This window comes from Micrasema longulum, unplaced genomic scaffold (assembly GCF_059751315.1).
Source record: "Micrasema longulum isolate JH-2025_06_02 unplaced genomic scaffold, ASM5975131v1 h1tg000076l, whole genome shotgun sequence".
Taxonomy (NCBI): domain Eukaryota; kingdom Metazoa; phylum Arthropoda; class Insecta; order Trichoptera; family Brachycentridae; genus Micrasema; species Micrasema longulum.
This window is the reverse complement of record NW_028277283.1, coordinates 1,514,005-1,539,997: the sequence shown is the minus strand read 5'-3', so window position 1 is coordinate 1,539,997 and position 25,993 is coordinate 1,514,005. Positions and strand designations below refer to the sequence as shown.

Sequence of the window (25,993 nt, the reverse complement as noted above, 5' to 3'; positions counted from 1 at the left end):
AAAAAAAATAAATATAAAAATATGATGTAGTAAATAATTAAATGTTTTTGTTCGATTAAATTAATTTTTTTAATACTGTAAATAAAATTAAGATTTTTTCGTTTTACAAAAAAACCTATGTATGATATTTTGAGTAATGAGTATTACATATTGCACAATAAACATTATTTATATTATTTAAGCACATTAAAAACATTTTATTTTTATTTTGAGTAGCAAATAACCTACTTTGTACCATTATAAAAAAGTGTAAATGTGTTGATTAAATAAAATATGCAATAATCAAAATAAAATAAAATAATTGTCACCACACAATACTTTAATTTCGATAGTATTATATTGAATATAAATATAAAACACAATCAGAAAAATATCTCAGTGTCTAAAGAAACAATAAATTCCAGTATGGTTTAGACTAGAACACATTTCGGAAGAATCATGGTGGTATACACAAGTGTATAATATAAGAAATGTGTTCTACTCTACTTACCTGTCCAGGTTAGTCGCAAAATCCAATGTATTTTTAATATTTACACTAGGTATAGAATTGTCGCTAACACAAAAACAGTTTTGTTACAGATCAATTATTATTTATGCAATTCTATTTTGTATCTATGGACTGAGAAAATGGAATCAAAATCCATTAGGCATGTAAATGCACAATTTATTTAATTTTGCGATTTTTATCTGAACAGTAAATATATTAAGTAAATAATACCTAAACACATAATATGGAATCATCAACCAATTTAATTATTAAATAATATCGTAATGATCATAGAACAATGACGATGTGATTTTCTTCAACTTTACATAAGAGCTTTTTTTTTTTTTTTTGACACTTTGTCATAACTTGATAAGTACAAAAGTATATCCTTTGATACTTGGGTTAGTATATATGCATTTTATTTTTTTCAAACCTGGAATATAAAGCCTTTATATAACCTTCTCAAGATCAAATATAAAAGAAAGTCAATGTTGCATTTTTTGCACATGCATTGTTGTTCTATGATCACAACGATATGGAAGCATTTAGTGATTCAGAAACAAAATTGGTCATTTGGTATATGGGATCAATCTTAAACTTAAAACATTGATTTTTAACATACCAATTTTATGTCCAGAGTGAAGTTGGCATCATTCCCTCCATGGACGTATTCGGAGGAGTTAAGACTTCACTAACTAAGAATTCCAAAGGGAAATTTACCAAATGTCCTTTGATATCACTTATCTTACTGTTCGCAATGATCGGATCCTTCACCCAGAGAGAGTCTCGATGTTCTTCTTGATATTTCTTCAACACTGCGAAACTTGTCACTGAATTCGTTGGAAGGCAATGGAAAACTTCTTCGTAGGTATCGGTATTTATCTGGGATGTTGCTTTCCAAACGTCATTATAAAAGGAATCGATAGTAGGATCTTTAAGGTCAATTTTACGCACTGAATCTTTTTTGTCAATTAATCCTAAATGTTCTCTGAAAAGTCGTTTTCTGAGGGATCCTGCAAAACTACCAGAAGGGAATATTTCTCCATTCATTCTGCCATCTTCAAATGATTCGTCCTGGAATTTATAATAGTTAAAATTAACATTTTATTGGTTTTATTCAATGTCACTGAAATTAGAAATGTATATATGAGTTTTATTTCCAATGTACATAGTATTTTTAATTTCTATCAAGTTAAATTGTTCATGTCACATAAGTTTATATATTTTTAATCAATTCCAAAACAATGTACTGTCGGAGACTACATCCACAGTCAACCAAAAACGTGTAAAATTCGATTACACTAAACTTAATTTGCCAATACCCTCTGATATAATGAACAATAATAAGATTGTAAAGATCTTATGCATAATTATTCAAGAGTATTGACACTCTTGAATTTTTATCAAAAATCAACTGGGTATCACATCACTACTGCATTCCTTCCGTGCATCATGAACTTAGGCCTTAATAGAAGGTAAGACAGGTGTGATGTAAAACTATTAGGGCTATGCAGAATAAATACCAAAAACAAAATTTATTTTAAACCTAAAAAACAATTTTCAAACATGTCCAATTTATGCAATATAATAATTTATTGATTTTGTGAATTTATTAAGAGGGTTTTTTACGTAAATGCCAAAATTTACATCTGATATCCATGAGTGTTGGCTCATATGGCGTTGAATAAATTTCTGTAAAAAGTGGTGTATATAACTAAAATTTTAGCTGTAGTAGAATCAATAGAGTAAAATAGTACAAACTAAACTCGCCATTCTCCCCTGGATCGCATGCACAGAACCGCCAATAATTACGCAGAGCTGTTGGACTTACTCCACACCACTCCTGCTACAATGAAATCAGCTATCCTATCCGCTGAATAGTCATCACCTCAATTCTCCAACTCTTATTAAGGCTGTAGTCGGGTAAAACGAACGCAAAATTAGGAAATCATACGATTTTGCCATTTTAAAACAAATGTTTTTTAAAAATAGCGCAATAAAAAAAAATTTAAAATCATATGTTAGATAAAAACAATATTTTTTATAGGTATTCCTATCAAAAAATGTACTTAAAAGTTTTATGTAACGAAAATATAATTACTTTTAGACCGGTAGATTACGCCATTTCAAATTTAGACTAAGCTTATGAATCTGGGATCTCAATAAAGACAAAGTATTGAACTTAAATTTGTTATAATGATTTGAAGATAATAAATTTAACAAGGAAGTGGCCGCGGCAGAATCTTAATTTTTTGTTTTTGAAAAGAAATATAGGCATTTTAAATCACATAATTTTTTGTAAAATTTTCCTTTATTTCTACGTAAAATTACGCAATCGGTAATACCATAAAAAATTAAAAACTATCGAAATAGTTTATTTAAAACCTTTTTTTATAGAATTGTATTTTTTTTTTTTAATACCATAATTCTAGTTGTAATATTCAATTTTAAACAATATCTTATTTAGGTTTTTATTGAATTCAGACCGGCCCTTTGGCGGCCGCAGACGGACGTGTTTTCTGTGCTCTCCATTTTAATGCGTTTTTCAAAACAAAATTTACCGACTACAGCCTTAATGTGTTTTTCCTTTCATTTAAATTCTTCTTTACTTTCATTCCTTTATTTGTTTACAAAACATACTTAATGTAATGAGTGAAATTATTATTATTATATGTTTTACAACTGTATAATTTATATACATTTAAGCTGTTTATTATAAGAGCCCTCTGGGCGTTTAATAAATAAATCAGTCACTTACTCTTTTTACCGACGATATATTATATAACCTAGTAAAATTTATATGAGACAGAATATCAAATGCATTTATCCAATGCGATGTTATTATTTATTAAAACACATACTTGTATTAAAACCGCAACTTCGGAATCCCTCTTCCCGAGCAATGAACGATCGTTGATATTAGCGCTGCCACAGATGACAAGTCTGTCATCTACAATCATCAGCTTGGAGTGTACATAAATCAGTTCTGTAACAGGTTCTCCGTCTAGCACTGAATGTGTTCTGAGACCATGAAATGTGACATATTGCGAAGGGTCTTCAATACCGGCATCTTTAAGGCGCTGTATCAATGATTCTTTACCGCTGAAAGATACAAATAAAATACAACGATGTAAAATATGATGAAAGTACTAACTTTATAACTTTTAAATGAAATCATTTAAAAATTTTATGTAAAATCACTCGATTAAAATTAATACGCTGACCTGTTTCAGAACATGACTATTTCATTGTCAAGGTGAAAAAACTTTACTAAGAATTTTTAATTTTACCAAAGATTTACACTATATTATGTAATGTGTAATGTATTTATTTAGATAGTTGTACAAATGAAATTTGAACACCCAGTTGTACCTTAACTAATAAACAATATATAAACAAAAATAATTTCAAAAACAAAACACTGTTATAAAATCCAGACGCTTTCCGATGACACTCTACCTACCTATACGGATGTTGTTTTTAACAAAAATCATCGCCATCCCACGAAATGATGCGATAGACCCAGCATCCCTAATATCTTTTGGCAACTCATTAAACATCTTAAGTCCTTTATGATACAGATTGTTTTGAGTTGCCTGGATTCTTGTTTTGGCGAGTCTGAAACCTTCACCTCCCCTCGTAGGATAGCGATGAATTTCGTTATTACGCTGAACATCACAAAACATGTATTCGGGCAATCATTTATTTTTCAAGTTAAATATTAACACTAAAGTATTTAGATTTACTCTTTGCTTTATCGAAAGCATGTTTAGTACCGTCAACATATGTTGAATTTTTGCATATCTTCCACATCTCAATATTGTCCTCATTCCCCTATTCTGAGCTTTCTGCATGACATTATGTTGATTTTCAGTGCTCAGAAAGAGAACACTAGATACATCTGCTAACAATATGTGTTCAGTGTTTCTTATCCAAACTACATTAGTACACAGCAAGAAGAAAGATAATAAACACCATTGAATTTTTAGAATTACTAATGAGATTATTATGCAAACGAAAAGATTATGTTAAAGCTTTTATGTTTTGACTCACAAAAATATTTTAAATTTATTATGTGGTATATGACATTTATCCATGTTTGTAATTTTAAGTTAGCAGATAAAAGCATCGATAGTGAGAGCTGGTAGCAACAAAATTAGTCAGTAAAATATTTGCCCCCCCTGTGGTCTAATGGTCAGTGCATTTGCCTACCATGCGAGATTCTGACAAGGTTGACATTATTTTACATGTTGTATTAACACTATCCCTGTCCCTGGACTAGCACCTGAGGTGTAAGAATGATCATCTTACCTTCATGTAATAAAAAAATAATAAAGTTACGCTGCAATTGGTGTACTAATACAGGGTCCTATGCACCATTCGGTGTATAAGTATGTGTATAAAGGCAAAAATATACATTTACTAAGTTAAAAACTGGGTTCTGATTCCGTGGTAGTGTTATGGCACTCCACCACAATCGATATCTATTTTTCCAGCAGAGGTTAATTTTGATTTTAGAAAACGGTTTGAAAATGAAGATATTTGGGTAAATAATAAGAAGCCATTATTCATTTTACAAAAAAAAAGTATTTGGGCATGGAATATTTTTTATAAACTTGTAAAAACATTGAAATTCATTGAAACAAACAGGAAAAATATTTTTGGCTAACTAGCCAATGGCAGTTCATAAACCCTGTAAATGCTCAGATTTCCATTTTCGTTCTCAAAAACTTTTTTCTCTATGTTACAATGAATTTCAATTTTGAGTGAAATTCAGCCTTGTCTACAAACATTAGGACATACAAAAAATATTGTTAATAGATACTAATAGGTTAATATACCTTTTCACCACTCTACTTTTTTTGCTTCCTCTTTCATAGTTGTAGCTGCTCGATTGTGGAATAATCTACCCACGAATGTTAGAGACTAGAGATATTTACATTTAAATCAAGATTGAAATGGCACTATCTAAATATTCCCATCTCCTCTCCTCTCTTCAAAGTATGGTGTTAATTAATTTATTTTTTAGTTAATTTTTGTTTTAATTTTGGTATAAAATTATAAGATTCGGTATAGTTCCTTAGAATATGTTCATGTACCTGTAATTTCCTCAAACTGAACGGTTTGGGGAGGTAGGAAGAAAATTGCCTTAAGGAAATATACCCTTATAGGCATATAATATATTGTATATGTATATAAAGTGTTAAATAAATAAAATATGTACAAGTATGTCAAATAAAAGAGATCTAAGACACATTAATATTCAACAGTAATCGGCATCATGTATTTGTTTTAAAACTACATAATTCGGAAATCTGTCTTACTAAACACAAAAACCACCAATAAAAGTGATTATTTTTTTAACTAATATTTTCTTAAGCCAGTGCCCCATTCTTGTCAAATATTTATTTTGACTTTTGTACAATAGTATGTACATTGGTAGGCTTATTGTTGGTGGCGAAATCTTCCGAGCAACCAATAGCAGACTGGTGTTGGTCAAGGTTTGTCCAGATAACTTATTGATTGTTATTAATTACGCAATGAAAATTAGGAATAATTACCGTGAAATACTTTGATAATTCCAATGTGTAATTGCATGAAGAGAAGTTCCGCTCGAAGTTCCGATTTCTCCTTCGAAGGCGGGCAAAAGGGGCATCACAACAAATACCCTGAATACAGTACCAGATTTATGTGCCCGCATTATCCGATTAAATAAGGATTCTCCTATCTGTAATAATAAAGATCAAAATAAATGAGAAAAACCTCAATCAGTGAGCAACATCATTAAGAAACTGGTGAATAAATGTATAAGATTACAATTATTTTTTTGAATATTCGAAGCAATAACTTTGCGGAACATTATTATTCAATTTATTAAAACGAAATATATATGTAATATTTTAATACCATCTTCAAAGTTAAATGAGTGATTATTTGTAAGAATATGTTCGGCAAACTCTAAAAGAAACTACGGTGTGTTTGCCGAAACTAGTCGATTATTAAATTATAAAAAATCAAGTGGTACGTGCAGTCAAAGAAACTTTGAAGAAATGTGTAATTTTATATAAATATAATATGATAATAAAAAAATAAAAACACTGCTTACTTGGTTTCTAACGTAAAAGTTGTTATATGAAAGAGAAATGAAGAATTGGTTCTCAATGTAAACATAGTGTTGTGCTCTGGCGATGCTTTCAATGTAGGCTTCATGTATGCTTTGTTCTATGGACTCTGTATCCACAAATCCGCCTGACCAGCACGTTAAACTACGTAAAATCTAAAAACAATACACATTTCTCATGTACATATATAAGTAGAGCCAGAAAAGTGATTTAGACACCAGACAGTGTTGTACAGTGTAATGAATACACTGAGTAATGAATTATGTACATACTATTGAATAGGGAAATATCACATACTACGAATACCGATAAAAACATATGACATGGATTTAGAACAATTAATTGTATTTTCAAAATCAATATGGATATTGCGGAGAAATGTTTTCATTTATAACTTTAAAAAAGAAATTATTAAAAAACATGTCCTTACAAAAATGCGACATGTTTGGTCTTGATAATTGTGACATCAAGATTCGTAACAATGTTCAATTAAAATTTGAACGGTCACAAACAAAGTTTAAAATTTACACTACTACTTAGGGGTGTAGCCAATGCAATGGACCGTTTTCACGGGAATTCAATATTGTACAGTGAAAAAAAAATTTTTTTTACTCGACAGTATTTCATAGACCCTTATTAACTTAAAATTGAAAAAAAAAATTGATATTTCCTTATTATATGTATCTACGGTGGAAAGGAAAAAGTTCCTAAGCGACATGTAGCAGCTTTACAGAATAACCAATGAAAGTTTTTATTTTTTTTAATAATAAAAAATCTCATATACCTATTATTTTGACGTAATACCAATATAATTTAAATAAAAAAATAAAATATGAGATTTTTTATAAATAAAATAAAAAAACTTTCACTGGCTCTTCTGTAAAGTTAGCTACATGTCGCATAGGAACTTTTTCCTTTCCACTGTAGATATATTTATTTGTTTGAAAGTGTAGCTTACTTGGCTTGTGACAGTGTATTTTTCCAAATTGGGTAGTAAATCAGGTACTATAATATTTGAATAGGACTTTGGAAGTAAAAACGGGTAAGTGAGATTGTTCCTGAAAAATAAATTGAGTGGTTGAGATGCATAAAAGATTTTTTTTTTCCTTTAACTAATAAAGATTATGGATTCATCTTTACATTATGTTTGAAAGAAATAAAACATTTTAATTATTACTGCACTGTAAAAAATAAGTTGAATGTATAATAAACATTCACACTGGTTAATTTAAAAAATAGACATAAGAGATAAAATAAACGCAAAATGCATCGCGAATAAAGTTGTCATATAAACCCAAGAAAAGTTTGGTTTGTATAACTGTGTAAGTATGTATTTAAAATGTTGTGTATCTTACTTTACTTTCTCCAATTTGTGGGCATTCCATCTTTGAATGAAGTGTCTTGCAGCATCTCTGGCGGCTTCTCCTTCTACCATCATGGCTATATCATGCCACGGCATGCGAGGAGTTGTGTACCGATCCACTAAATCTACAAACGGCGCATCGAGATTCGTTAAATCTTTAACAATGAAGTTTCCATAGTCTTTGCCGATCCAAAGCTTATTGTTTTCGTCCATTACATTAATGGCTTCTTGTACAGATTGATCGTGCATATTTAACTTGACCTCATCTTCTATAATATCAGCCAACCCTGATCTACTAGATATCAGAGCAATACTATCTCCTTGGTTATCTGGGAAGAAGAGATTCCTATTTGAAGCTGCATATCGTTCCGCTTTCTTTTTCTCTCTTTCTTCATTAGCCGAGGATGGAACTTCTGGCGAATCACCGCCAAACAGACTTAAGAAATCTTTACTTTTTCCAGTGATTGTGTCTATGACATTTTTTCTGTGATTGAATTCGGGATTGTAGTGCTCATCTAAAAATACTGTTCCGGAGGCACGGCGAGAAGGCGGCATGAGCAAGTTATCTCCGGGATGTAAAACTGGTAGCGAGTCATCATTTCTCATAGGAACAGGTAATGGGTTAAGTGGAAAATCATTAGATTGAGGTTGTTCGCTGTAAGAATTAAAAAGATGATTTTTATAAATTATGGAAAAGGAATTATTTAACAGCATGTATGTTTTTTTTTTCAAATGTCTGAGCTTCAGAATATTCTGACTTTTGCTTGAGGTAAAACAATGTTACAGCACCCCGTGTAAAGGAATTTTTTAGCACAGCCTTTTAAGAGTAAAACAAAATTTTACTATTAACATTTATCATATAAACATACAAATAAAAGCAATTTTTTTACCTATTATACACATTTTACCGATACACTCATCATCAGTATAAAGGCCCTTCTTGCTTTTGTACTAACCTTTTTTCATTTTTGAATAAATCGTTTACAGCTTGGTTAATATCTTCTGGAGAATTTCCGCCATTTCCGATATCATCACTGGATCTCGATGATATTTGGATGAAATCATCATTTCCTAAGGGACTACTCGAAGTTTTTTTTTTAGTCTTTGGGCGCGCTGCCAGGTCTCGTGCCACATTTCCGATATCTGTTAATCTAACAAAACAACATAATCAATAGAAATTGGAGCTGATTTGCAGAAATATTTAATGATAGTAAAATGTAAATGACATTACCTATGATGATGATCATCCCATCTTCCGTAACATAAGTCGATACCGCCAATAAAGGCAATACTTTGATCAATGCAGACGACTTTTTCATGATGAGCCCATAAGAAAACTCCTACTTTTGCGTGATCTGGGTGGCGTAAAACCTATAAAAAGTTGTGATTATAATACATCTGTATTACTAAGGTAATGCTACAATATTTTCAATTGTGTATTCTATTAGAATATACCTTTATATTATCAGAAGTAAGTTGACTTTTACTGTAGAAACTATTGATTCCTAGAGCCATTTCCACCTCTTTGTAAAGAAGAACAAACACTTTCACTCCTTGAGCCTGTAACAAGTGATTACGGTTTAGTAAACTACAGAGTATAGTACATACAAGATAGGGGAAGCATAAAATAAAGTAAACTCTAATGTTGATTAATATTTACCGCTTTTCTTTTTAAAACTTGATCAAGTCTCCAGTAGTCCCCTGTTGCCGGACGTTTGAGGTATATTTCTGGGCTTAGCCACCAATCGGTAATGTAGATTTCTTCTTTAGCACCCTCCAGACAATCCGCCACAGCGCTGAAGTACCCCGCTCCGTCCACAAAGTGAGAAGCTTTAGTGGCACTTCTTACAGGAGCAAAGGAGTGGTGAGGGTTCGGAGATGTAAAGTCTCGAGCTATATGCAATAAGAAGAAGAAAATATAGAAACATAATTTTTCATTCAGTAGAATATTGTCTTTTTTAGGTATGATGTGAAAAGATTAGCTAAAGCAGACATACTTTTTGTAAATATGTTGTAAAAATATTGCAACAGCATTTGATTAACTACCCGCACATAGAATTAGGAATATTCCAGAAACCGCATACGCACATCAAACAAAAGGCGACTAAACTACTCATAAATTAGTAGGTTTACGTTTTGACCCATTAGGTTCTTTGTAGACGTTGCTCAGTACGCAACTCCTGATTTGAATTCAACTATGTCTTGTTGTGTCCTTTTAAAGTGTAGAAATACTGCTAGGATCTTAAAGAAACAGGATGCAATCACATTTCACGTGTAATTAGCAAATGAATGTGTATGTAACAAATGCATTACTTAAAAATTGAATTATTTTTCCATCTGTCAGATTGTCGAAAAAACAAAATGAATATTTCGTTAGTGTTGCCAGGGTAGTAAATTTGTTTACCCTACTTTGCTCATATGAGAGAACTAATGAAAATTGGATCTCAGATTAAACAACTCTATCGTGGACATTTGACCGACATTATCTTTAAAACATCAAATATTATTTAACATGATATAAAAATATCCGTTTTACGTAAAATAAAATTTGTTTTATATTTTAAGTTTAAAGTTCATTAATTCAATTACTCTTATTAAATGACCCTTTTTATCTACTTTGTTTTCTCAATCAATATTTCCGCATGCACAATAAAATTTTAGAGAAATTAACAGATTGCTTTTTTTTACCTTACATTTGTGTTGTAATTATGTATATTTTTTTAGAAAGTGAGGCATACTGGGGGAATTATTGGACACAGTCCAATGTATTCAAATATGATTCTACGCTCCTTTTGGACTATTCTTAATTCTATGTACCCGCATTACTCCACAGTTTATAACATAGAAATAGAACATATTCTTTAAATTTATATTAAAATAATTTATTAATGGTTTATTTGTTACCTTTTGAATTTGCCACTTCTTGTAGCTGCTGTTTCCATTCTTTGCTTTGCCTCTTCGTCCACAATCTAATTATCATTTGTCTGTTAAGATTCAATATTTGTAGGCCATTAGTTAGCCCCGTTGAGTACATTCCCGTTGAAATCTCAAAGCTGAAATAATTATTATAATAAATAATCAATATTAGCCAATGAAAAAATAAAGTGAGACAAATAAAAATATCTTTACCCTTGATCGAACAGCATAACTCCAGTAATGGCACCATCTTTCGGTCTCATGTATCCGAAGCAAGAGTCTTTTAAGAAAAACCAACGTTCTCGCCATTTACCACATGTAAAATAACTGCAGAAAAAGTTACACCTGAAAATAGAAGTCACAACACGATTGAATTATTTTTCAGTAAAAATATAAAAGTTCGGTTTAGCACAGTAACAAAACAATAAGGCACTTTGAGCTCTATGGTAACTAGTTCCAAAGGTTACTTGCATTATGAACTCTTTCATTATTGCTAGCATTGTTAACATAAATATAGAATGAATTATTCATAAATATAATAAGATTACTCTAAATGAAGTAATATAAAAATTAATAATTGAATGCTGTGAACTACATAATATTTAATTGGTTTTCGGCTGGGCCACTGGAGCAATAAGAATACTTAAGAATAATACTGTTGAATTTAGGTTATCCAGATAATCCATAATGTTTTTTCTACATAAAGTTGATGTGTTTTACCTGTTACAGATGCCATAATGTAAGAGTCCGCAGCAATCACACCCCGTCTGCCCTGGTAAAGTTGATCCAGCCCTTTTTAAAACCATTCCTTCCTTTCCTTTGCTTCCAAGATCATTTATAAATGATAGGTGTGATATCTCCAAAAAATTAACCTTAAATAAAAAAATGTAAAGAATGTTTAGCAAAAATATAAATAGATCGCCGAACTGAAGGAACAATCAAATATAAATGAATAGGCAGCTTTTCGATAAAGCTACATATAATTTTATCCATACAAATAGCAAAATATACATTATCGATCAAAGAGCATGATTTTTTTAAACCAATATTTTGAAACATTTAAGTTTGTAAGTGAAAATTCTTGATGGAAGTTCATTGTAATTTATTATATAAATAAAACACGAGTGTTAAACTTGTGGATTAAAGTATCACTTGTGTTCCAATATTTTGATTTAATTTGAATGGTTTATTCATTAAAAATATTTTTTGAATGGTCTTTGAAACATTGATGATAGAATTTCCAGAGCCTACCAGCAGGACATTGCGACCTACCAGTAGGGTGGGCTTTATTATGATAAATGAGGATTTCTAGACCTGTTAGCAGGATGCACTTTTTTATATGTAGTGCTTCTCTTTCTCTCTTAGTGAGTTTTTGAATCGTGTTTCTACAATCAATCTAGACAATACGGCAGTCAGTATATTAGGACATGGCTTTCAAGCACAGGCAAAAGTTACATTTTTTTTATTTATTAAAGTTACATTTTCGACAGTCATACTAATCATACCATTCAATGAGTCCTGCTGACAGGACCTGTTCTCCCCAGGCTGTCCTTTTAGAAGGACATGGTGTTAGATGTTTTATCATTAAACATTTTATAATGCAGTATTCATATTATTATGATAAAATATGATTCTATAATACAAACACTATCATTATTTGATATTTCTCTAAGCTCGATAACTCGGATATTAAATATCTAAGAATTATAACCACAATCGTGTCTACTAAGATAATAAATTGATTAAAAAGGAAATGCATTATAATATTATAAATGCATATGTATTTGTAATAAAACCACACTGCGTAAAACCTAATAGTAACATTTTAGTGTAAAATAAAACAGGAAGTTGTTTTTTTTCCAAGAATAGTAAAAAACCACAATTATCATTTTTCCATATCCTGGAACTTATTTAAGCACACATTATCAAGCAAGTGACTAAATCTAATGTGTGAAACAAGGCCAGTGCCTTGGCCTTGGGTCATAGAATATTTAGGGCAAAGAATGATTAATGAAAAAAGCATTAAAAACCACAAATGAATATTTTATAAATAAATAAATAAATTTTTAAAAAAAACAGAATAATAGTGAGTGTTTCATATAAAACAGCATTTATCAATATTATTCCTGGCCAATTACCATTCTTTCCTATACTTCCCTTGACCCATCCTCATGGTACCTACCGACCATCAAGATAGAAGAAATACAATAATAGAACCTTTACATTTGGAACAAAACAAATAACATTTTGACATTACAACACATTTCATATGAATTCTTGGAATCGTAGTGCGTAGTTGTGAAAGTTATTATAATAAATTGTTTAATATCATAATTCATATTGAATTTTCACTATCCAGTGCCCAAAATAGAAGAACATCCTCATCGCATCAAAGGTAGTTCCATTTCTGTGCTCCTTTCCTTTACTCAAATATTCCAACCTTACTCGAAATTGAATGATGTTCATTTTTAAATTATACGGACCGCATTTCGTTAACAGAGAGACAACATTTTTTTAAATCTCGTACAAACATAATAAAATTTGCAATTGAATATAAAATATTCCATTACAATAATCATCTAGGCAAGTTCTCCAAAAGAATTTTAATCGATCATCATCATCGACAAAACTAAAGGTGAGTAAAGTACATTCTGATCTCATATATCTCAACACAGGATTTTTAGTCCCATGGAGTTGGGACTTATGTCTCAAATAATGGGTAACAAACTACATGTTTGTAAATAAATGAATAAATATGCAGAGAATAACTTGAATCGGGTTGTGGTCTGTTGTCTGGCTAGTGTTGCGGGCTCATGGATCAGAGGTCCGAGGTTCGAACCCCACTCTACCCCAACTTGATTTCCATTTTCTAATAGTGAGTTATTTACAAGTCATAGAAAATGGCCAGCAAAATTGAAATATTTGTGTAAATTATAAGAACAATAATATTAATTTTCTGTTAATAAAAATAAATATTAAAAAACTTGAATGTGAGAACAGTAAAATATATTTTCCTCACATTGAGTTTTGTCTCTGAATAAGGGCATTAGTGTTCTAAGTAAAAATTTACTCATTTTTATGCTCTATATATTATTCTAAATGAAAATATTTTCTTTGTCTGCCTCCTGGTCTAATGGTCAGCATGTTTGCCTACTATACAAAAGGTCTAGGGTTTGATTCTCAACATGGCTGATGTAAAATATTTTTTTAGAGTAAAATATTTCATAGTCACTGGCTATTGAATATTTCATAATGACTGACACCTGAAGCCTAAGAATGATCATCTTACCTTCATGAAAAAAAAATGATTAAGATACGTTGCGGTTGGTGTACCAATCCAGTGCCTTATACACCATTAGGTGTAGAAAGGAAATGATGATGATCAAAATATCTTATACATACTATGCGTATTATTGCAAGAGCAAAACCAGTACCATTGAGTGACAGTTTTTAATAGTGTATTTGTTGCACAAAAATCCATAATTAAAATAATATTTAAGAGTTCTCATATAGACATCTACCGAAGAAATATTCCACTAATCACAACTTATGGCACCAAAGCAATTATACGCTAAAACAATATTTACTTACATATTCAAAAACTATTCTTACTCAAATGAAAGACATAATACAACACATACAAATAATATAATCACCAGATCCACAACACAAAGACACCTTAAACAAATACAAACTAATACCACTTTCGGACAAAGGGATTTTGAGTATTATGCAATTAAAATCTCTAACCTACTTCCACTGACCATTAAAACAATTAGCAACGATTAATGTTCAAAACGGCTAATAAAAATGGACAGTGGAGATGGGTAGAAGTAAAATGGATTGTCTCTTTCGCCCAAACCAATATTGAATCACCTGCTCCACAAATGTATAGTTTATGTTATGTTTTTATGCTTTTATTGTGCGTTTTATAATATTAATACTTAGTGATCATAACTTTCTTAACATTTTGTAATTTTTTTTGTATATAAAGTTTTCTTTGTATATTCTCACAGTTAAAAAAAAAAAGTAGTACATTGTTAAGTGTCCTCGGCACGGGTAACCCGAATAAGGACACATTAATTTTATTATTTGTTGTTTATAATGTGGAAAAATGAATAAATAAAAATAAATAATAATGAATATTTCATGATCATCTACCTGGGCAGTATAACAAACGATTCTTGTTAATATTTACTATAAACAATTAAAAATAAAGGACAAACAGCATTAGAGCGTCACTGTGCTGCATTGCACAGCGCATCGCAGCAAAAATATTTTTACTATTTTAGATGAACAGCACCAGAGATGCGTTACATCGCGGAGCGCGGCAGAGTTGCCTGCAAAATTATATTTTGAAGCACAGCGACGATAGTGCCAGTGCAGTATAGTGCACTATAACTCACTGTGTCTCCTCAATACTAGTCAGTCCGCATTCGCCATTAATATTTCTTTTAAATTTTGTATGCTGTTTTTTTCAATGTTATCCGCTACCATCTAAAATAATTCATAGGCAGACACGCGCCCTGGCGCAGTCGGTTAGATGGCTAATTGTAAAACTGGCGTCGCGGGTTTGATTCCCACCACTTGCAAGAAAGAAATCCAAGAAAGATTTTTTTCTCAATTGGTCTGTGTGTGGTGCTATATTTATTATAACTTCCTTACAAATCCTGTCTTTCCCACCCGCTGACAAGCCTTTACAATAGAGGCTTAGTAGGTAATAAAAAATATAAAAATCTTCCGATTTGATTTTGTCTGTGTCCAGGTAGACGAAGAATAGAGTTCTGTGAGTGAAATAGAATCAGAATCTTGGGGGAGTGTTTTGGGTTTGATTGCTATTCTCTGGTAAAAATCTTAAAAAATAAAAAATTGATCGCATTTGGTGTTCCAATGCACCATCGGTGTGGATGTTGGAGGGGGATGATGATGATTAACGGTGTATAATATTCTTCTACGTCACTGCGTGATTTGGGAATACCACGCACCCAGAACCTTTTCATGCCCTTTCTTTCTGCCTCCTCACAATCTAAAGGCATTGTGATTCAATTCAATTCAATTAATTTATTTAAAATATAACATATACATTACAAAAATATATTCAATACGTAAATATTATAAAAAATAAAAAAATAAAAAATACACGAAAGAGACTCGTGTCAAAGTAGTAGAAGAATCCTGCTCCGGAAACCCCTTCGGATACATGGAACAGATCAAAATCCAGAGCGATGTTGTTCAGCATAGCGGTAGCCCTTCCAACAGGCATAACCATAGGCAGGTTGGTCCTGAATATCGGAATATGAAACAATCATTGCTGACGCTGTCTTAGGTAATTATCAGGAACATACAAACCAATGCTCATCATAATTTCAGAATTATCGATCATACCGCGCAACAATCGATAAAAATGTGTAGTCACACATTCCTTCTAGTCTCTAAATTGTTGTAGCCAAGCATACTCTGGAGAAACTCGGTCGGGTAGAGCCAAGGATAATATAGTGATACTAAATATACTCGCAAGCGTCGTCTACATTGTTCGACACCCAGGATGCAAATGGTTAATATAGTGACACGCACTGCCGCGCTATTCCAGCTGTAGTGCTATTAGCAAGTGAAAAGCGCAGCGATGTTATAGTGCAGTTTGACCTTAATGGTGTTACAGAGTAACAAATAAACATACTATGGCCACTTACCAATGCATGATGATTTCTATAGATAGTAATATTGCATAGATTATACAAGTATTCTTCTAGCTGTTTCATTCTTTTTGGTATGTCTTCGAATGATACTAGTACTTCTGGTTTTTTAGGAAATCTGAAAAAATATCAGTATCACCAAAACGTATATTTAAACACAATCATGAATATTAACAACATTAATTTAGTATAAAAAATGATATTATAGTAATATGTATGTCAAAAATAATATGATAAATATGTAAAATCAAACCAATAACATATTTCATGGTTTACATAATATTTTTGATTTATTTCACATAAAACCTTATATTTTTTTCTTTTCTATATGAACACCTCACTGAGCATAACCCGTGTCGATGCATTCATTTACATTATTTTGATATTATGTTCTAGTACATAATAAATAAATATAATATAATAAATAGCACTGTATGGATATAAACATAAAATATAAAGAGCAGACATGCAACAATAATTACGAGTTCAAATATACTACGGTTTTGGTGGAGTGACCATTTCAAGGCAGTTCTCGGAACCCAAAAAAATACTTAAAATGTTACTAATAAATACAGAAAAACGTACTACTATATTATACAGGGTGTTCTTTCAACCCTGTCACATCCGAAACTACAATGATCAGTATGAGCAAAAATACTTATTGGCACATTAAAATAAATTTTTAGAACGAATAAATGAATTTTAATTATTGTAGAAGTAGAATAACTACTTTTACTATCATCAAGCCATTTCTCCTAGGGGTAAGCAGAGAGAACGAAATTCCTCGTACATCTTCCTGACATACATTAGGGTGATCAAACGTCATGTATTTTCCAGCCAGAATTTCAGCTGTGGTTTGCATTTAAATAACAACAAAACAGGAAGGATATAAAAGGTGGTGTCCCATATGTTATTTATTTATTTATTTAAAACTTCAAGTACAAAGAATACGTACTTTAACGGACTTATTGCTAAAAGCAATATCTTCCAGCCAACCAAAAAAAATATCATTCCCTTTCCGCTCCTAATGGTACATAGGACACTGCATTGGTACACCAATCGCAGCATATCTTGATCATTTTTGTTACACGAAGGTAAGATGATCAGTCTTACTTTTAGGTACCAGTCGAGGGACTATGAAATATTCTAGTGTGAAAACACCCTTTTAAATAAATATTTCATATCAACCATATCGGGAATCAAACCTGAGATCTTTTGCACGGCAAACGTGCTGACCATTACACCACGAGGCCGACAAAAAACAGATTGGTCAAAAATAAGAGATTGGTCAAAATTTTGAACTAAAAAAAAACATCAATATATACCAAAAGATGTACATACATAAAATTTTAAAAAATCTAATTAATTCAAAATAACCGCTGTTCTTCAATTGGGAGATAAGGCTTGCACATATTAACTTTTGAAAAATAAAAAATGTTTTATGTTTTGTAATACATGATCACATAGGGTTGGAAACCCTATTACTCATTCATACATGTCCCACGACTGTGTTTAATTATGACAATAATATTTTGGTCTAAAATAATCTGTATGTACTTACAAAATCTCACAAGAAAATGTTTTTCTATATACAAACAGGTAATCCGAAATGACCTAGAGAATATTTGGACAACTTCTTTTTCCAGTTATAAAAGAAATAGATCGAAAATAAATCGTATTACGAAGCTTACCTAGGCAGAGCCCCTGGTCTCTTTTTCAAGCGACTCGTAAGCTTTCTGGGCGCTGCTAACGGTTTCCCGTCCAAAGCTGCTCGCTCCGCAGCATTCACATTTAAACGGAAACTGCTGCGAAGTTCTCTGTGAGTCTTCGAAGGAAAAGGAATGTTCAGACCAGCTCTAAAGACAGTCAGGTCTTGGTGCAAACTTAAAATGTGTTTGTATCGCTTTGTGATTGTCCAGGTGAAATCGCCATGGGATAGAAGTATCGTGTAGCTGAAACGTATAATAAAGGAGAATGAACAAAAATATTTTTAAAATATGAATATGTATTTTAGAAACTTTTGGATAAATTTAATCTAATGGCATATCATGATGAGATATCATCAACCCATATAATGGATGCTGCAATGCTGTATAAAACGTCATTAAGAAACGCTAACAATTAAAATACACAATAACCCAAAATCAGCATCAGTAAATTTAATCTGATTAAATTTTCTTTATTTAAAAGTAGTTGCTTTTACCTCCAATACTGTAATTATTTTAATCGTTATTATTGATAATTTCTGCAACAAGCAAACTTATTTTATATGAAATGATTTATGTATTGTTGGTTTGTAATTATAATGCATTTTTATGGAAAAAAAAAAAAGCTAATTGTTTGTTTCTAAAAACATGCACAAATAAAGAATCATTTACTGACAAGATAAAACAAAAAAAAACATATGTACAATGGCTTCTCATTATTATATTTTAGAATAGAAGTAGACGTTCAACGATGCACAAAAAGCTTAGTACTTAAGTCAATATTCTCAAGAAAAATGAATATTTGAGAAAAAAGGCTCAGTGTTTAATGTACATATTCTCAAGATAGATGAAATAGTTCCAATTAGATTCGGGTCAGTAAAATGAATGTAGTATGAGAGTAAACTTACAGATTTGGACTAAGTAAATGTGCCGTGACACTTCTCTCATTTTCAATTATCTTAACTGTAACTTCCACTCCGGGAATGAACACTTTTCGATGGACAGACTTAAATTTCAATGGCGGGTTATGAACTATGTTAAATGGTAGTGTGTTAGATTCTGAAACAAACACCAATGTGGCATTAGGAATTATTACAAAGACATGAAAACATTGATGACGATAAATAAGCAAGATTCTTTTATATGAGAGAAAATTTCCAGAGATGTAAAGAACACATAGAACTAAAATAATAAATTGAGTCGCCCATTTCTAAGGTTCATCTTGCTTTGTTTTGTGATACATACTAAAAATGTGTATAGACCTCTGTATTAAAAATAAATTGGTTAAAAAAAAACTTTTAAAATATGATATTATTATTTAAAGACACAACAGTTACAAGAAAATATTATCTTTGTAGCTGTTAACTTTAATAAACTTTCATATTCCACATAGACCAATAATACTTAATTTTTTGTTTTACAGTCATCATTATGGTACTAATTATTCATTGAATTCACCAATTATTCGCATGCAGCGACTTGCAAATCAATACAGTGATGATTTAGATTTATTTTATACTACGCCGCTGATGATCAAGTCCTGCGTTTTGCAAAAGAATTAACAATTTAAAATTCAAATAATGATTAGTTCTTCACTTTTGCTTTAACTCTTTACTCTTGTGTGTATAATTGTTTTTTAAATTTATTATTGTTTAATATCAATATTTATATAAACCATGAAGTAAACTTTATAACTTTCCTTTAAAAGCACTTTCTTTTTTTTCTTCTTCTATTTCTCTTTTTTTAAAACTGCTATTTTCTTTTATTTACCTTTCTTTTATAAATTATTTATATTTATTACAGATGTAATATTTCTTTTTTATATTCTTACCATTGTATACTTTTTTCGATGTTTTTGTTCTTTTTTAATAGTATGTTATTTTTTGTTATAATTTTTTTCACCGGTTTTATTGTAATTATGTAAAAGGTTCATGGAACCGTAAATAAATAAATGAACTGTTGTGACACTTTGGAAATGTTTTAAACGGACACGATGAATCATGATAATAGTTATAAAAAATATGCACAAAAGTTAACAAAATATGTAACATTAAAACGGACAAGATGATATTATTTGGAAATGGGGAGCAGATGTTCAAGACGCGTTTTGGAATTCAACTATGTTTGTGAGCCATGTTTATTTTTTTTTTTTTACTGGCTGTTAAAGATTATTCTTAAATTTTTTGTTGGAAGTTTATGTGCCTCCTTTAATAAGCCTTAAAATGGCATACTCAGTTCATTTTTGATAAAAACTAGAAAAGGCAAATTTCGGAAATAGGCGACTCAGTTCCAATAAGAACAGAAAATAATAAACACACAACCAACTTACTGAATAAAAAGCATGGTGTATTTTACAATAGGTATATGAATTATATAAAAAAAAAATTAGAACATTATTTATCTGCGTAGTATGTGATGTTAACAACCTTATCTCCCTTAGTTCTAGATCTACCACTTCCTCCACTCTTGAAAGCATTTTATATATTTATTTTGTTTGTGTAAAAAAAGGTTTTTGGCTTAAATATTGTTGTGTTATATTTAGTTATAAAGGTGTTAAAGTTGTTGTTCTAAATACGCGCTTTTTAAATAAAATATTAACATTATTTTTAAGTCTCGAATTGGTAACTTCTGGGAATGTAACTCATATTTTTTTTACTTTGTAAAATACTTGGTATTATACGATTTATAAATAAAAAAAATAAAACGAAAAAAAAAATTATGCAAATTTTTAGAGAAAATGAAAATATCAACAGTATTTTGAGTTTATCTAAATATTTGTAGACAAGGACCGCTTAGGGAGTTATTAAGTGTAACATATCACAACAGAGATGTAGAACATATTAGTGAAGGAAATGTGGAATTCTAGGCATTTGGAGGGCTTATGATCTGTCATTGGCTGGTTGAAGTGGCCACTTTACACACTATAACATTTACCATTCTGCCTATGTTTGAACATTCATATTTGTTCAATTCATTCAACTGTTGATTTTGAATGTTACACAGTGTGTAAAGTGGCCACTTAAACCAGCCGATGACAGGTCATAAGTCCTGTAAATGCCTAGACTTCCATATTCCCTTCTCAAAAATGTTTTCCCACTCGGGTGAAATAAGTTTAAAAAAAAAAAGTAATTAATCGTTCATTAAAGCTTAAAATTAAGACATTTTCTGAAAGGTAATTGAAAAAAAACGGTGAATGGTCACGACATTTGAAGTATCTTTTAAAATATAATTTTTTATTGTGCTAGTTAAAAGGTTAAAAGACAAATGTTGTAAAAACAATTAGAGAATTCACAACACTATGCATTTAAAAAGCAGTTTCAATAAAGAAAAAAAAAAACACATCAAGGTCAAGCAAAGTTCGAATAATCAGCGATAAGGAAGAAAATAATTAAAAATAAACACTGGCCGTAATGTAACTTGTCTCGTAAATTTATTTGACAACAGTTATTTTTCCATCACAACAGGCCAGGAGGCCCATTACAGTGGTGATTTACAGCACAGAGCACCCAGGCTTGAGAAAAATCACATTCAATTGTTGTGTTCTCACCAGGAATCAAACCCGGAACCTTCCATGCGTGTGCCAAGTGTCTTAGCCACTACACCACGGAGGCACGTTTTGTTAAATTACGAAAAACGTAAGCAGGATTTGAACCTAAAATTACATCTGACACGTAATCGTTTATTTTTAGCCACAAGCATAAAACACTAACTCATTTAGACATCTGCTCAAAGTTTACACAAATGAGATGTTAATTTGAAACTGATGGCTATGAATACTAAATTACTTTTATTTAGAAATTCATCACCAATCCTTTATCCGTGACTAATGGTGCATTGGGTACTGTACGAGTACAAAAATCACACCATATCTCGATATTTTTTGTTACGTGAAGGTAAGATGATTAGTTAGCATTAGTACCTGTTAATGTTTTACGAATGATTTATTTATGTCTCTCAGAATCAATTATTCGATACGCTATTTCTTCCTGGGGGTTATCAAGTGACACTAATATGATTTATATTCTAATTTTGCGAAATTCCATGATCAAATTGCTACTACATAAAGATGTGTACCGCCAGAGACACAATATTTCAATATCGATTATGTATAAATTTGTAACAAATTATCAGTTAGGGTCTACTTTGGAACAGCTTAATTTGTCAGCATGCGTCGCACTCCGAGTATAAACACAAATCGGTACATGATAACAACACCAGGTTTACTAGTATGGCAGGACTAGCAGTTCCTAGATGTTGTAATAAATATGACAAAAGGACACTGCAATACAGTATGCCTAAAATATTTAACATGTTACTAAAGAATATTAAAAATAGTGAGTTAAATACAGGAGTGAGGTGTATGCTCAAATTATGGTTAGTGGAAAAAAGTTTTTTGTATTAATGATAGTTTTTAATCTTAAATAATGTAATAAAACATGGTACAATATGTGATGTTTTTCAAATAAAATGATGATTAATGTAGGTTAAGTATAAAAAATCAAAGCAATATATAAGAACCGGCTGACGAGTTGTATGCGTACAATGCAGCAGGACTGTAATTTTAAGACTTTTGCGTAAATATATTTGAAAAAAAAAAAGAAATTATTATGTTTCAGATGCTAGTACTGGAACTATGAAATGTTGGAAACCTCTTTCACATGAAAAATAAAGGAATACCTATTATAGTAATAATCTAGAAAATTAAGGATTTTTACAACAAAAAAAAAATAGTAGAACTCTGTTTATCCGAACTCCAGTCATCCGGATTGCCGAATATCAGTATTTTTATCAGGAAATAAAAAATATAGATGTAAAAATAACAAATAAAAAAGGACACTGACAGCCGACGCATTCCTTCATCAAAGTAATTAACTTTGCTGGAAATGTTTAATTTGATTATGTCTACAATATTAACTACAATAAGTCATTTAAAAAAAAAGCGTTGATTTACAACTAAAATATTTATACACGAATATTGCAAGTATCCTGTAATTACATAATATGGTGCAAGTGCGGCCCGCATTAATCCGTACGTAAAATATTTGGCTTCTTGCAACAAAGGGTTGCCAACCCATGCAATACAGTAATGATTTTTACCATTTTACTTAATATATTTATAATAGTTTTATAATTAAAAATGACAAAATTTGTCATTTTGATTCAATTACTATAGATTTGATTATTTGAACGTTTTATTTGTTTTCTATTTTTAACAACCAAATACTACAAGTTATAAAGGAAGAATATTAACAAAAAATGATTGATAGTTAGTGATGTAATATTTGACCTTGAATATTTCAATTCAATGTGTTTTGTCCAGTCACATCGACAGCTAGTTGTAAGAAGATATTTTGTTTCTAAGATACTTAGTGTTTCTTCTTCTAAGTTATGTAAAAAAAAAGATAAAGAAACATGAACAAAAGATTAAAAAGGCTACCTGTACAAAAACAATAACAAGTTAGAGCAAAAACTCATATTTAAAATTAAGAGGTTCAAAAATGTATTATTGTGTTTTCAATATTTACATTTTTTTTTTTTACATTTTTTTTTTTTTTTTTTTTTTTTGCACCACAACAGGCCAGGAGGCCTAATTACAGTGGTGAATTACATCACAGAGCACCCAGGCTTGAGAAAAATCACATTTTAATTTTTGTGTTCTCACCGGGAATCGAACCCGGAACCTCCCGTGCGTGAGTCAAGCGTCTTGACCACTACACCACGGAGGCCGCCACTGTTCTAAATTCACACTGAATTATTTCATGTTATAATATTCCCTTAAAGTAATAAAAATTATTGAAGTTTGTCAGTAAAAATTCCTGGTGAAAATTCATTGAAAATTATAGAAATAAAGGACGATAAATTTGAAATAACCAGTGACCGGTTTCTTTGCTTTTGCGACATCTTTGAGACTGGTATATTTACTAAACATATTTATTATATTTATACAAAAAAAGAAGGTTAGAGAATTCGAAATGAAACAATAGTAATTAGATTTTATTATATTTATCTGAAGGACTATTTTACAAAGTGTTATGGGGTAAATACAAGAGTTTATAAACTAATGTATAACACATCTGGCTATATTTAAAATATATTTATTGATTCAGTTCATACAGTACAAGCACTAGGCAATTAAATAAATATAATATCATTGGTTACATGGGTTGACAACCACTGATTTTAAAGATTAGGAAGCGGCGGAGTTATTGTTTCAGGACATGGGGTTGATTTATGGTTCGGCGTGGCCAAAACACTTGGTGTTTTGGACAGCCGAACTATCTCTTCCTAGTAATTGATGTCTCGCACAGTATTCAGAAGTTGGCGAAAGGGCCTAACAGCCAGCATTCATACTTAACTAAGTAGTTACTAGGGATCAATTGCTATGATCTGGGTTAATCAAATTATATGTCTGGCCGTAGAAGCTGGTTGGACCAAATAAGGAAAGCGACTAGGTAAGCAGAGGTAGACAATATAACATGATCGTATGGGATGAGTCAAGGCGTAGCCTAGTACCAAAGAGTTCCAGATAAGGAAATCAAGCTGGTTTACTAGGAGAGCCCAGAGTAAGTGTCTTAACCAAAGAGTACCAAAAAGACAGGTAAGCAGAAAGTTTAGAAGGCAACCTGGATTATTCTTGACTTCTGGAGCTAAGAATTCGCCTTATAAAGGCCAAAATTAAGGGAGGGTGACAAATTTAGGGGCCTCATGGGGCCTGGGGTAAGCGCGGGTGGCTGAAGGGATGTCAGAAGGGCATCAAGTTGGAATGCGCGCTAGAATATGCAAACCTACTGCACATGTTAGAGGAATCGTTGATACGTAACTATGTTGTAAGAGTAGGAGAGCAATATTTGAAAAAATGTATTGGGATTAAAGCGGGTGCAATAAATGTAACTAACTAACTAACTAACTAACTAACCATCACGCCATTTCCCCGGAGGGGTAGGCAGAGAGGATAGAACGCCACACCACTCTGTCCTGGCACACTTCCTTTGCTTCCTTCACATTCATACATCTTCTCATGCACGCACGTCGATTATTCCGACTTTTCACATGACCACTTTCAAGAATTTGTTGTACTTGATCATGCCATGTCTTTCTCGGCCTTCCTCGACTTCTAGAACCAGACACATTCGCATCATAAATCTTTTTAGCCTTTCTTTCATCATTCATTCGCTCCACATGACCGAACCATCGCAAAAGACCTTTCTTAATTTTGTCGATAATGCTTAACTCAGCCTTGCATTCTGCTCTAATTTCGACGTTAGGGCACCTATCATACATTGTTTTTCCACACATTCGCCTGAGGGATCGCATTTCAACAGCATTCAGTCTACTTTCGTCCCTTTTTTTCCAACTCCATGCTTCGCTTCCATACATTAGGGTTGGTACCAGAACTCCATTATGAACTGCTAATTTAGCCTCTTGCGATATACATTTATTTGCTACGACAGACTTTAAGGCACCATTAACTCTGTTACCGGCACTAACCCTCCTTTCAATATCCTTGTCCATATTTCCATCTCTAGTAAACATACTACCCAGATATACAAATTCTTCGACCTGTTTCAAACTATCTCCATTTACTACAATCTTACATTCAGTCATAGTTACATTTCTTTCAAAGACCATGACGTTCGACTTTTGCACATTCATTAGCAAATCACTCTCCTTGCACACTTCGTAAACCTTTGTAACCAAGGATTGCA

At 31.4% G+C, this 25,993-nt stretch overlaps 1 protein-coding gene across 4 annotated transcripts in view; it reads right to left on the bottom strand.

Annotated features, from left to right (window-relative positions):
- Positions 1-903: 903 nt before the first annotated feature.
- Positions 904-25,993, bottom strand: part of Pld (Phospholipase D) — a 29,055-nt gene continuing 3,965 nt past the window's right edge. For 3 of the 4 annotated variants that reach the window (XM_088233100.1, XM_088233115.1, XM_088233107.1), the window contains 16 exons: positions 19,196-19,346; positions 18,273-18,533; positions 16,579-16,699; positions 11,609-11,760; positions 11,102-11,233; positions 10,877-11,025; positions 9,633-9,865; positions 9,428-9,532; positions 9,204-9,343; positions 8,929-9,123; positions 7,965-8,627; positions 7,568-7,667; positions 6,594-6,764; positions 6,049-6,215; positions 3,349-3,589; positions 904-1,561 (listed from right to left, as the gene is read on the bottom strand). In XM_088233100.1, the coding sequence (XP_088089226.1) occupies positions 1,115-1,561; positions 3,349-3,589; positions 6,049-6,215; positions 6,594-6,764; positions 7,568-7,667; positions 7,965-8,627; positions 8,929-9,123; positions 9,204-9,343; positions 9,428-9,532; positions 9,633-9,865; positions 10,877-11,025; positions 11,102-11,233; positions 11,609-11,760; positions 16,579-16,699; positions 18,273-18,533; positions 19,196-19,346 (3,428 nt within the window). In that variant the 3' untranslated portion in view covers positions 904-1,114. The remainder of the gene's footprint in view (positions 1,562-3,348; positions 3,590-6,048; positions 6,216-6,593; positions 6,765-7,567; positions 7,668-7,964; positions 8,628-8,928; positions 9,124-9,203; positions 9,344-9,427; positions 9,533-9,632; positions 9,866-10,876; positions 11,026-11,101; positions 11,234-11,608; positions 11,761-16,578; positions 16,700-18,272; positions 18,534-19,195; positions 19,347-25,993) is intronic. The other variant, XM_088233123.1, reaches the window with a different exon arrangement.